Source organism: Harpia harpyja, chromosome 21, assembly GCF_026419915.1.
Source record: "Harpia harpyja isolate bHarHar1 chromosome 21, bHarHar1 primary haplotype, whole genome shotgun sequence".
In the NCBI taxonomy this organism is placed as follows: domain Eukaryota; kingdom Metazoa; phylum Chordata; class Aves; order Accipitriformes; family Accipitridae; genus Harpia; species Harpia harpyja.
The window spans coordinates 4,649,651-4,661,836 of NC_068960.1; the positions used below are offsets into that span (position 1 = coordinate 4,649,651).

General features: G+C 47.8%; 1 protein-coding gene across 9 annotated transcripts in view; it reads left to right on the top strand.

Moving 5' to 3' along the window:
• TNRC18 (trinucleotide repeat containing 18) overlaps nucleotides 1-12,186 on the top strand; it is a 57,254-nt gene that overhangs the window by 37,692 nt on the left and 7,376 nt on the right. For 4 of the 9 annotated variants that reach the window (XM_052772297.1, XM_052772301.1, XM_052772306.1 and 1 more), the window contains 7 exons: nucleotides 5,630-5,869; nucleotides 8,282-8,724; nucleotides 9,529-9,693; nucleotides 10,462-10,687; nucleotides 11,155-11,272; nucleotides 11,556-11,631; nucleotides 11,993-12,101. In XM_052772297.1, the coding sequence (XP_052628257.1) occupies nucleotides 5,630-5,869; nucleotides 8,282-8,724; nucleotides 9,529-9,693; nucleotides 10,462-10,687; nucleotides 11,155-11,272; nucleotides 11,556-11,631; nucleotides 11,993-12,101 (1,377 nt within the window). The remainder of the gene's footprint in view (nucleotides 1-5,629; nucleotides 5,870-8,281; nucleotides 8,725-9,528; nucleotides 9,694-10,461; nucleotides 10,688-11,154; nucleotides 11,273-11,555; nucleotides 11,632-11,992; nucleotides 12,102-12,186) is intronic. The other 5 variants (XM_052772300.1, XM_052772302.1, XM_052772304.1 and 2 more) reach the window with 3 other exon arrangements.

The following is a 12,186-nucleotide window of genomic DNA, read 5'->3' on the forward strand; positions in this document are numbered from 1 at the left end:
GCTCGTCTGGGCTGAATGCTAAGCAAGAGCATCCCCAGTTGTTATCATCTAAGTTACACGGCAGATCTGGATGTAGTGCAGCAAAAGCCTTTTAGTATTTCACACTGCTCAGACGGCTGTTAATTGAAAACGGGGCTAGATAGTTTTGCTTTTGTTTTGTTTTTTCTTAGTTTTTTGATGTTAATTTCCTCCATGCACCTGTTTGTTTTTTCTTCCCTCCAAACCCAACCTCCAAAGAAAGATAATTTAAGCTAAAAAAAATTATCAAACACAGCAGAAAGATACAGAACGCTGATTTGGTTTGATGTGGCGCTGGGCTGGACCCACCAATGCATTTCAAAGAAAACCCAAAAAGAGAAATACACATTTCAGAAAAAAAATATTATTCTTTAGAGAACCCCAAGAGTTCTGGGGATAGTGGATTTTATGTAAGGGTGAGATTGCCACATTTCCATGAAGCATCTGCGTTAACTTCCACTCCTCCCTTCCCTGTTCCTTCCTGCATCTTTTCTTTGTTTATTTTGCTGCTGTTGTAAATTTTGAGGATATCAATCCCTTTTAGGTGCCAAGTTCTTGAGGGTTTTTTGGGTTTGCTTTTTGGTTTTGCTCCGGGTAAGCAGATAGGTAACTTGTCCCTAATTGGCTTTGTCTATTTTTCAAGTAACCTGTCTGCTTTAAAAAAAAAAAAAAAAAAAAATCCCAGTTTTATGGGATAAAATCCGGGGAGGGGAGAGGATATGGGAGGAGGTTGGGGAATCTGGAGCAAATGGGGAAAGGCATTGTAAATCCCTCTGGGGTGTCATTTAATGGTGGGGAAACCAAAGATGCAAAACCTCCTGGGGTGGGAGGTGGGCATGGACGGGGAGGTGGGGAGGGTTTATTGGTTACAGTTTTGTTTCTTTCTGCAAATGATTTTTTTTTGGTTGTTCTTTCTCAGAAGCATTACTTGAAGGGATATTTGGGTAATAGGGTTTCTAATGGCTTTCCCTGATACTAAACCGATTAATAACCTCAGCTTTTCTAGAAGTGCTCGCTTTCTCCTTGCAGCTGCTTGACCAACCCTTTCACCCCTGCCCCTATCCATGATGCTTTGAATGTCTGTGTCGGTCTCTTGCATTTGCTCTCACGCTGCACTAAAGAAGCAAAGTGGTTGGCTGGTTGTAGGGCAGACACTTCTCAGCGAGGGTCACTAGCCATGAACCCGAACCTTGACCATTGTTATGTAGGTAGGCAAAATAACTTTTCTTTATGTCATCTGTCAGCCTCAGATGTTTCGATGTTGCCTCCATGAATAATGACACGTAGCTCTTTGCATTCTCTTGGTTATTTTAATTTTTAAGATGATTGCTGTCCACTTTTGACTTTCCTCTGTCCACAAAGAGTCTTGCATGGAAGGTTTGCTTATGTGTATGTGTTCGAGGACTCCAGAAATGCTTTACCGTTTGCAGGCCTTCTTTTGGAGAACCCCTTAACCCAGCAAAGGGAAGGATTTGCAGATGGGTCCTAGATGAGAAGCCATGGGTGCTGCCTGCAAAGGCTCTGCCACTGTCCTTAGAGGTTTCTGGGCCACAATGCAGACTGTTCTAGTATCAGGGTAATTGCCTGGCCCTGCCAATATCTATGTCAGAGGTAGGAGTAGCTGCAGGAAGACCTGTTTGTGTCTGGTTTGAGGTAGAAGAGGTAGGGACACACTGCTTTCTTACAGACCAACCACCATGTTGCCATTCTGGTAACAGGCAAAGCTTGTGGTTTTTCATCCAGTGACCTTGGAGAGGAAACTGCTAATGTGGGCTAAAGCCATGTGGGACTTTTGAAAACCATCAGGATAGGTAATATCTTGAGCTTTCTGAGACCGAAGACCCATACTTCTTCCTCCTCCATACTCTGTTTTCCTTAAGAAATTAGTACCTACTTCGCTGCTCTCCTTTCCCTGACTTGGAGGAAGATTTTATGCCCGATGAAAAATAAAACGCAGCGAGGGATAACCGGTTCCCTTTACAGTCATTCCCATGTGATAGTTGTAATATTTTTAATTTTTTATAAGTACTTCTGGAGTCAGCAGCACAGCACATGGGGGGGGAAATATCTTCCAATTATGAGAATTGGCTTGTTTGGAAGAAAAAAAAAAAAAAAAAGGTACAGTCTTAAATTGGACATTCAAAAATAAGTAACTTCCAGAATTTGGACAGATCACACAAATCAGATGTCAATGACCCAGTAGCTGTCTAAAGTCTGCCTGTACTTAGCCTGCTTTGTATGCTGTAGGCCTGCTTGGTGTTATGAGAAAATCATGCTATTTTTTTTACAATGTGAAATGACTCTTTTAAGTGTGTGTTTTTACTCCCCCCTTCCCAAGCCTTTCCTCTCCACACCCCCCTCAATCTGTCTTGTTACATCAGTCTTTAAAAACCAAATTGCTTAACCAATTTCTGTTCATCATTAACAAATCTTCGTTTACTGCTCTCCAACAGCAAAATACCACAGCAGCTTAGCTGTTAAAAGCAATGAGAAAATTTAGTATTTTTAATTGGGTTTGGTTTTTAATTTAATGCAGGTAAAAATTTTAGAAAAAAATAATCTTCTGCAGTTTCAGTTTATCTGGCATCAGTAGCATTTAAATATGAATTTATTGTTTGTTTTGACTGTGGAGTTGTATGTACACGTGTGGTTGCGTGTGTGGGTATATACACACATATACATGCTCTTAAAAATGTCAGTTAGAAAAGATATTTTTAACTTGGAATATTTTTTCCCTTGCCTTTGCCCAGTGTTAACAGAATTACCGGTGAGGGAAAAAATGATTTTTTGAATGTCTTTTTCCCCATTGTTAACTAAAAATCACCTTTTCAGGAGAAAAAATTGAGGTTTCAATTGTGTAAAGGCATCTGTGCATGCTTCATTTTAAGCCCACACATAGTTTGGGTACAGTAGGAGTAAAACTCCTGCTTCACATTAAATACAGGCACCATGAGTCTCTCCAAGAAGCCATGCAGATGGCCATAGAGCACCAGCAACTTATTTTCACCGTGACCATAAATTTGGGGACTTAGTTTAGAAGCATGTGGGTTTGGAGCAGAGCCCCAAATGTGTTCTTTTTATTTCATTTGTTAGGTTTTGTACCTTGGAAAATCAGGAGGAAGAGAAGCAGGGATTGTGCTGTGCATGTAGAGTGGAGTTAGCAAGATCTGCCCTCGCCATGAGAAGTGGAGGAGGATAGATCTGTGCTGTGAATGTGTTAAAATGTGTTTATTTTCAGGCTGAAAATTGTATCTCATGCAGATAAAAATATAAGTGTTATGGTAAAAATGCTGACAAGAGACTATCTTCAGTTGTCTTTCCATAGTGTGACACTCTATATTTGAAAGAGGTTAGAATAACTGCCAGGTACGCTATTGTATCGTATGTTTTCTGTAGCGTGAGTAATAGCCACTTTCATCCTGGCTTTTAAATCTGCTTTACCTAGGTGCATTTGAAATACTGTAGCTGCTGGGCACCCTTATGCCCTCGCACGTGCAGAGTCTTTAAGTGCCGAAGAGGTGGTGCTGCCTGTGCTCGGCACAGCTCCTGGGCAGTCGGTGCAGCTGAGCCAAGGGTGCTGCAGGGGATTCCCGTGGGACAGGTCATGGAGGGATTTTCCTGCAAACTTTCCCCTTTTTTTGCCTGTTTTCCTCCCCACTGTCAGCTTGGCTGACTCTCTGACACGTGGGGCTGTATGGGTTGATTTGTTTCAATTTTTTTCTGGTTTTGCTGAGAACTGCTGAATTGCGGAGCCAAATGGGATGTGTGGAGGGGGTCTCAATACCCCATCGTGTGTCACTGAACTCGGGCATGGTTTTGCTGCTTTTCAGGCAGGTGGTTTCCACGTCTCAGAATAGCCGAGTTCATCTGGATTTGTTTTCTTTTTGGCAAAACGTGCTAGAAAAACAGCAGTTGTGCCCCCTTTTCTGGTAGGGGAAGGAATCTGATCCTAATTTGCTGCGGACTTTTTTTTTGCATGCGGTTTATATGCAAGGAGAGAGCAGGGCTGTGGCTTTCTTGGTATTTACTGCAGAACTGTAGGTATATCACAAGGAACCAGCCTAAGCAACTGAAATGGGGAAGGGATTTTTATGCAGTTAAAAATTAGTATTCTGTGACCATCTGATGTATGTTATGGAGATAAGCTCTCCTTGTTTAAAAAAAAAAAAAAATAGCTGGCCATTACTTCAGTTGATAAAATGCAAGGATGATAATACTGTTTTCTGACACTCCTGTTGCATGGAAGAATAATCCAAAGTGGAAAAATAACACTTGTGTTACTGTATTTTTTTTTTTTTGAACAATCAAGTGTTGAGGACGTTTTTATCTATCCCAGAGGGCGTACGTGAAAAGAAAAGGATTTTCATGTTCATTCCAGCTCATTTTGAAGGGATCTCGTTTCTCATTTGGCTGGCTTTCAGACGCAGGGATAGCGGCTGGCGGGGAGCTGGTGAGTGGGCTCAGGCGGGGAGAGCAGGGCTCCTGCTAGTGGTGGAAATTTTCCAGCAACCTTGATGATCCTACTTAAGCCCTCAATTTCAAGAGAAATGAAATCGCTTTTCCAGACCCACTTTTTGCAGTTAAATATATATATATATATTTATGGGTATATGTGCTCATATATGTGTGTGTATATGTATGTGTGTGGTATATGTGCATTTATGTAGTGACTTTTGCTCACCAGCACTAAATGGATGAGATGCTGTTAAAATTAATTGCCTTTGAGCTGATGACAGACTCTTGGGAAGTGCTGTGGGAAGGGAGAGGTGCCACTCTCAGAGCATCTGCCCCCAAAATACCTGCTGTATATACACCGTAAAGGAAAACCCCAGCCCACTGCTCTCTGCGGGTGTCAGCCGAGGCAGGCAGCAAGGCTGATTTCTTTGCCAGAATTAGATTTTGGCTGTGGGCAGCTCTTCCTGCCTGTTCTGAGCTGGGCTTCCCTAGCCTGAGCTGTAGAGAGGGAAATGAAAGGCACGGAGAGTTTTGAGGCAGAGTGTTTAGACACTCCTCCTTGTCTGCAACACTACCTACACTTTTCCCCCTTATGCATTCCAAATCCATTGCTTTCAAATTATTATTTCCCTCCCTCCCTTTGCATTTTTGCCTCCTGCCCCTTCTCTCTGTGTCCTCCTTGCCTCCCGCCGTGGCGCAGGCTGATCTCTGGTATTCCCCTTCCCTGCTGATATCTGATTCTGATTACGCTAATGGATTTCGTTATGGAGGAAGAGGTGGTGGGTGGGAGGGGAATACCACAGCTCCGAGGTTGGGATTTTCAAAGGAATTAAGCTTTTAATTCCTCCTGAAAGCTGCAGGGAAGGGGTGCATGGCATCCTTTTCAAATCTCTTCCAACACCCTGAATAGGTCCTCTTTGCCGTACCCTGTATTGCTGTGTCCTTCAAGGGTGGTGGTAGGCTTGGTGATACCGGCTGTATGGCTGCAAAGACACGTGTGTGTCCGTGGCCAACGTTTTCTGGCTCAGCTCATGGCTGGCTCAGTGCTACTTAGGTGAGCACAGAGCAGCATGAGAGTTATCGGTTCGGGGTGGAAATGCGGCTGATGCACAACTCCATGAGATTTGTAATGGACTCCCTCTTTTCTGCGTGCTAGATTCTAGCTCAGAGGAGGAGGAAGAGGAGGATGAAGAGGAAGAGGAGGAAGCAGAGGACTATGGGACGGATGGCACCGACAGGCTTGCATCGCCTGCCCTTGACGAGAGTGGCCTGGGCCTTCTAGCGAGGTTTGCCGCCAGTGCAATGCCCAGCCCCATTGTTCCCCCTCCACTTTCCATCATCCAGCTGGAGGCCAAGCAGAAGGCGAAGAAGAAGGAGGAGCGGCAGAGCCTGATGGGTGAGTTGCATGGTTAGGGTTGGTGCCATGGGGGCAAGGTGGAAGGTTCAGGAGGTCCCAGCTGTGCTGCAAGAGAGCAGGTTGTTACCCAGACACTGTCTTGCCCTTTCTTTGCTTTTGGCTGCTTGGTGCTGATGCTGAAGGCAGGGGGAATCGCCTGGCAGGAAAACAAGAACCAGTCATGGGTATGGCAGGTTTAGCAGCTGCAGCCATGGCTTCTGTAGGGGCAGTTGCCTGTGGCTTTCTCAAAGTTTCCTGTTTTCCTACCTGGCAAATCCTTAACAGTCATGCTGCAAAGGCAAGCGATGGGATACTGTGTCCCCTTGGACAGAGTGCTGAAGGCAGTGAAGTGCTGTTACATTTTAGGGAAGGAAGCATGTGCTAAATGCAGCTGATGTTAGATACGCAAGAGAAGCAGAGACACCCAAGCAGAAGAAAAACCTCTTCAATCAGCCCATCCCATCAGCTTCCTCATAGAAACTGGCCAGCGAGACTTGAAACAAGCATTTCTTCCTCTGCTCATGTGTTTGCATTGCCAGACCCTGTGTTTCTGTCCCTGTCTCTGTCTCAGTTTCAGTGTGTTACACACAATTGGGAGTTTAATTTCTTCCCCTACCCATGCCCTGCTGCACAAGTGCCCATTGGTGACATTGTTCCCGGTCAGACAGATCTATATGGGCTCCATTTATAAATTCTCTATTAATATTTATTAAGTGATAATGGAATTTATAGCATGCTTCAGAATGGAAAATGATGTCTTCCTTGGGAGCCTGGCTTGTTTTAGCACTGTTTCCATGCTATATTAGGCTTTTGCCAACTTGTTCCAACAGCCTCTGTTAAGAATTCATTGTCTTGTAACCTGTCCTCCTTGAAGGTGGAAGCATCTAGAAATTGCCTCATTCGGCAGTGAGAGAGGAGAAGGAGTGTTGTAATTTCCAATGGGTTTTTCATTTTGAGCCTTGCCAGCTTTAATTTTGACAGGCTTGCTCTTTTCCTGTTCGTGCTGGGGCTGTCTCAGGGGATGAGGTTTGGATAGAAGATGAGAGCAGGTTCCTGCAGACTGAATTTGCCCAGGAAACTAAGCATATTTGAGAGAGAAGGACTGAGAGAAGATGCTCTGCATGCTTGAGCCTCATGCGTTTTCATTTTCCCACATGAATGTTGTTCAGTCCCTTGTGTCCTTTCTCAAGGGTCTCCTGCATGCAGTGGTTATCACAGCAGGGGATGTTCGCTGTTGGGCTTGAGAACAGCTTCTGCCAACCTCCCTGGCATGAAGCGAGGCCTGATTTCAGACCTTCCTGGTGTGAAGGCAAAGTCATGCAGATGTGTGTGCAGAGAGGGGAGACCCACAGCAGGTTGGAGGAGGATACAAGAGAGACCTTTGGCTGATGCTGGTTTTTTGAAGAGGGAGAACCAGGTTCTGCTCATGTTTGTACACATCTTCCACATCTTCAGAGGTGCTGTGCCACCCCATGAGGTCCAGTGTCCTGGGAAATAAATGGATTTGGAAAATCTGGGCTCAGTCTCTTGTTCCAACATAGACTTACGGCATGATCTTGGCCAAGTTTCTTCCTGGCTGTTTATATCTCTCTGACGGCACAGTGCCTGTGCAGCCACAGTGCTTTGCCTACCTCCTGCCCATGTTGCTGGGTGTGTAGGTGCTGCCTCAGTTTCCCTTCTGCCCCTGGAAGTGTATGATCTTGCTCTCCTTTATGAAGTTCTGGGGAACACACTGAAGGTGGTGAACATCTTGGCATTACTACAGTATTTCAGGCCTCTGGGTACTGCTGTGCCTGTGATGCTGAGCAGAGGCCAATGTGAGGGGATTTCCATTTGCCACAGACAAAAGATCATTTACCTCTCTTGACTTTAAGGCGATTACCTGAGCCAATAAAAAGATCTGTGGTGTCTGTTGGCCCATGGCAAAAAATAAGCTTGAAATACGGGTTTATTCAATTTGTTAAAGAGATTGTTCTCCTGAAATGAAGGTGAGACTGGAGAGGACTCCCACTGGGTAGGGAGAAAGGCTCAGCTTGCGGGGTTCGTGCTTGGCTTCAGCTGAGCAACTCATTTTTGTAGAGGGGCAAATGTTAGAGTGTCTTTTCTCTTACGAACTTCCCTGCAGGGTTTTGGCTGTGGGAGAAGGGAGAAAATGGAGGCAAGGAACATACTGAACCACACTGCCTGAATGGGTGGGCTCTCGTTTGGGGCAGGGGAGACTTATTTTCAGGGAAATCAGTGTTTTATGGGACAGAAATGCAGATCTGAGGGATGTGGGTTGGAAAGGGGAACAAGTAAGGGCTCTGTTGAACAGGCACGGCATCTCTCATGGAGCCCAAAAGCTTCAAGCGGGATGTGGCCCCTCTTGGCTCAGCCAGGGCTTTGACTGATGGTTAAATCCTTTGCATCTAGGGACAGAGTTTGAATACACTGACTCGGAGAGTGAGATCAAGATCAGGAAGAAGTCGCCTTCAGGGCTGCTTCGGGGAAAAAAGGGGCCACTGGAGGCAAGCAGCATCCCGCCAAGCCAGGCCCCCAGCAGCCTCGACTCTGGATCTGGAAGCGCTGACAAGGCCAAGCTTGGGTCTGAGAAAGGCCGCAAGCTGAAGAAATTCAAGTCCCCCAAGGACTTGAGCTTTGAGTTTGGACTGGAGGCCAGTGACGATGACCTGTGGAACCGGCGCCGGAGTGAGCGGATCTTCCTCCACGACGCCACTATGTCCTCGGCCATGCTGACCCCCGCGGCGCCTGCCAGCTCCACTCCTGTCTCCAAGCCTGGGCGCTGTGGCAAAGGGGCACCCCTGAGCCCCAAAAAGGAGGGCAGCAAGGGGAAGGAGAGGAAGGAGCTAAGCAAGGTGAGGAATGCGCTGGCAGAATTGGTGTGGCACCCTTGGGAGCTGAGGGCGAGGGGAGAGCGATTAACTCCACTGGGGCAGAGGAGAGTTGAATCGTGTCGCAGCTGTTGCCCCAGTGCTGTTTGGCTGCCCCTTGTCACCTCTGCCAGCCCCACATACGCCCATAGGAGCTGTCAGGCTTGGGTCTGACTCGCAGGGAGTAAAAGCTTGTTGTGTTTAAACAGGGCAGGTTACTTGTGTCACCCTCCCTGTCCCAAATCCATCCTGCTTGGATTGGCCAGAGTGGACAATCCTGCATCAAAACATTTGTGAAATCTCTCTCCCGCTCTCTGCACAATCTTACTCGCTTGGTGAGCTGTGGCCCCCATGCTGGCCTTTAAGGCTCTTCAGCTTTTATACGGTATCTTCTGAGGGCTGTCCGTGGCTGGTGGTGGCAGTGATCTCTGGGTTGCTGGCTCTTCATCTTGGCTGAAAGCTGGGCTCTCTCTGGCTCCAGTTCAGTTCACAGCAGCATTATGGAGGAGCACTGATTGTGGGGACAGTTAAAGTTAGTTGTGACATGAGGCCAGTTAGGATCTTCTTGGAGCTCTTTGGTGGGCAGGACTTGCTCTCCAGGGTGATGAAAAGCTCTTCCCAAAATGCGTGAAGCCTGAAAGCTGAGCTGGGAGATGTAGGACATAGTGCGGTCAGTGAACTAGCTGCTGGCTGAACGTCATCCTACCTGTGCACAGCCTGCTTTGCTCCACCTTTCCCCTCTCCCTGGGCCCAGATCTTTACCAATCGGAGTGTCTTCTTTATTTCTAGCAGCGGAAGAAGGGTAAAGAAACACCCTGCTGCTCCTCTTCCTCATCCATGTCTCCTCCTGGGATCCCTAGCTCGCCATCTGATGTTCGTGTCACCCTGGCGAATGCCCTGAGCTCCACCAAGAAGAGCAAAGCCAAGGTGAAAGCCAAGGAGGTGAAAAAAGAGGTGAGGGGCTGGTTCTAGTCTGGGTGAACTGGGTGGCTGGCAGAGCCCTGCTCTTTTCCTGGACTGTTGCAGTGTGAGGGAGGGAAAACAGACATGCAGGTTTTGCTGGGTGTGTTACAGGCAAAATGCTCATTGGAGAAGCCTAAAATCCAAGAAAGACTATCAGGTAGTACCTGCTGCTACCATCTGGCGTTCATTTGCCTTCACCCCCCAAATTAATGAGCAGGCAGGATTTTCTCTAAGGCCACCACAGGGTGGAGGGAGAGCCTTCATGGATAGTGAGGACCAAGGAGACGGTGATGGAGTTGCCTTGCTCAGCACTGGGTGAGCCGGGTCACAACTGGTTTGTGCTCCATTGTTGTAGCCTGTCTTCTCTCATTACACACCTTACTGCATCTTCTCATGTGATTTCTGAGTGTAATGCTTATGGTCTGTGTGTAACGGATCGTGGGGCTTTGAGAAGAAACAGGAACAGTGCCTGCTGCCTGCTTAGTGAAGACAGGGTCTCAGGAGCGCTGTGCAGAGATACGGTGAATGGAGAGCAAAGCTACAGCTGTCTTTTCCACAGCATCTCTCCTAACCTTCAGGAGTGAGATGTGGCTAGGATGCGTGAAATAGCTTTTGGTCAGCTGTCAATGATGCTTGGGGATAAACCCAGAAAAGCAAAGGTCTTTGTTCAACCAAAAAGCAAGTTTGGGTACATCCACTTAACTCTCTGTGTGATTAACATTGCTGAGGATGGAGACAAGTTGGTCCCAATATCCTCAGGTTATTTGTTGCTGGAGGAAGGTGAGATGGGATCAGACCGTTGCCTGTTGTCATCCAGCTGATGTGCTGCTTGCTCTCCTGCAGAACCGAGGGAAAGGAGGAGCTGTCAGCAAGCTCATGGAGAGCATGGCAGCAGAGGAGGATTTTGAACCCAACCAAGACAGCAGCTTCTCAGAGGATGAGAACATCCCACTGAGCATGCTGGTCGAGCGACCTCCCACACCAGGTGAGGGCAGGAGGGGCCAGGGACCTAATTGTACAGGTAGAAGAGCTGGGCGAGTTTCCTAAGGCTGCTCAGAAGAGGACTGTGCTGCTTTCACACGTTCCTCATCCAAAGCCGTGAGTCCTTGGGGTGGAGATACCACTTTTCCAGTCAGTTTGGCTTGCCAAAACCAAGCCTTATCAGAGTGGCCCACTGTGACATCTCGATGAAGCCCACTCTCTGAGCTTCCCTATTTTCATTTACTGGTATATTATTATTATTACCAAGAGGGAGGACTTTTTATTATTACCAACAGGGCAAAATGTTTCTCTGCCAGGAGCTAGCCAGAGAGAGAGCCCTTTCTGCAAAGGGCTTACTGGCCTTTTCCTAGGGGAGGGTGATGCTGGGAGTACGAGCTTTCCCTCTCCCCTTGCTGTTGCTTTTTCATTTATGGTGCTCTCTAATCCCCACCTTGCTCCAACACCTCACAGCTCCCCGCTCCTGCATAATTGACAAGGATGAGCTGAAGGATGGTCTGCGTGTCCTCATCCCCATGGATGACAAGCTGCTCTATGCCGGGCATGTCAAGACAGTGCATTCACCAGACATGTGAGTTGAGGGGCTACCGTATCCGCCCAGGCTCTGCTGGTGAATGGGGATGTAGCTGATGCAGGGGTCAGTTTGGGGGTTGTGTAGAGCTGGCTGGAGAGAGACTGACAGAGTCTGGCGGGGGGGAAGGAGAGTTCACTCTGGTTTATCAGTGCTGAGGAAAATCCAATTACCTCTCATTAAATGCTCTCACATATACTGGTGGTACGGCTCAGAGGGAGGTGTTAGCTGGTTGGGGTGATGTCTTCCATGTGCCGTGTCTGACCTGGCCTTTGTGTTTCAGATACCGTGTAGTGGTGGAAGGTGAGAGGGGAAACCGTCCCCACATTTACTGCCTGGAGCAGCTCTTGCAGGAAGCGGTATGTGAGGCCAAAGGGTGCCTGTTCTTGGTGCCTGAGCCCTGTTTTGGGGTGGAGGACACTTCCAGCTAGCCTCCTCCTCCCCTAGCTGGGGCTGCAGGGATGCCCTGGTCCTTCCTCTGTGGCCAGCCTGGGCAGAGCTCCCCTTGGTGTGGGTCGCTGCCCCGTGGCTGAGCTCCCCCACTGGCAGTGGGCACTAGGCCTGTATGCCAGCAGGGATAGTCCTTCACGCTGCCCTGTGAGCAGCAAAGAAGCTGTCCCTTGCCTTCTCCAGAGCTGCTTTGCTACACACCAAGTGTGGTGGGATGGTCTGTGCTGGTTCCAGGAACATCAGTAATTGCCTTCCTCTTGCCCCGAGCAGATCATCGACGTGAAACCACCTTCAGTGCGATTCCTGCCTGAGGGCACGAGGATTGCAGCCTACTGGAGCCAGCAGTACCGCTGCCTCTACCCAGGGACAGTTGTCCGAGGTAAGGACACCCTGACTGCTCTGCACTGTGAACCAGGGATGTCTCAGTCCTACATGTCCTGAGGGATGTCAGGCTTGTCTGGGGA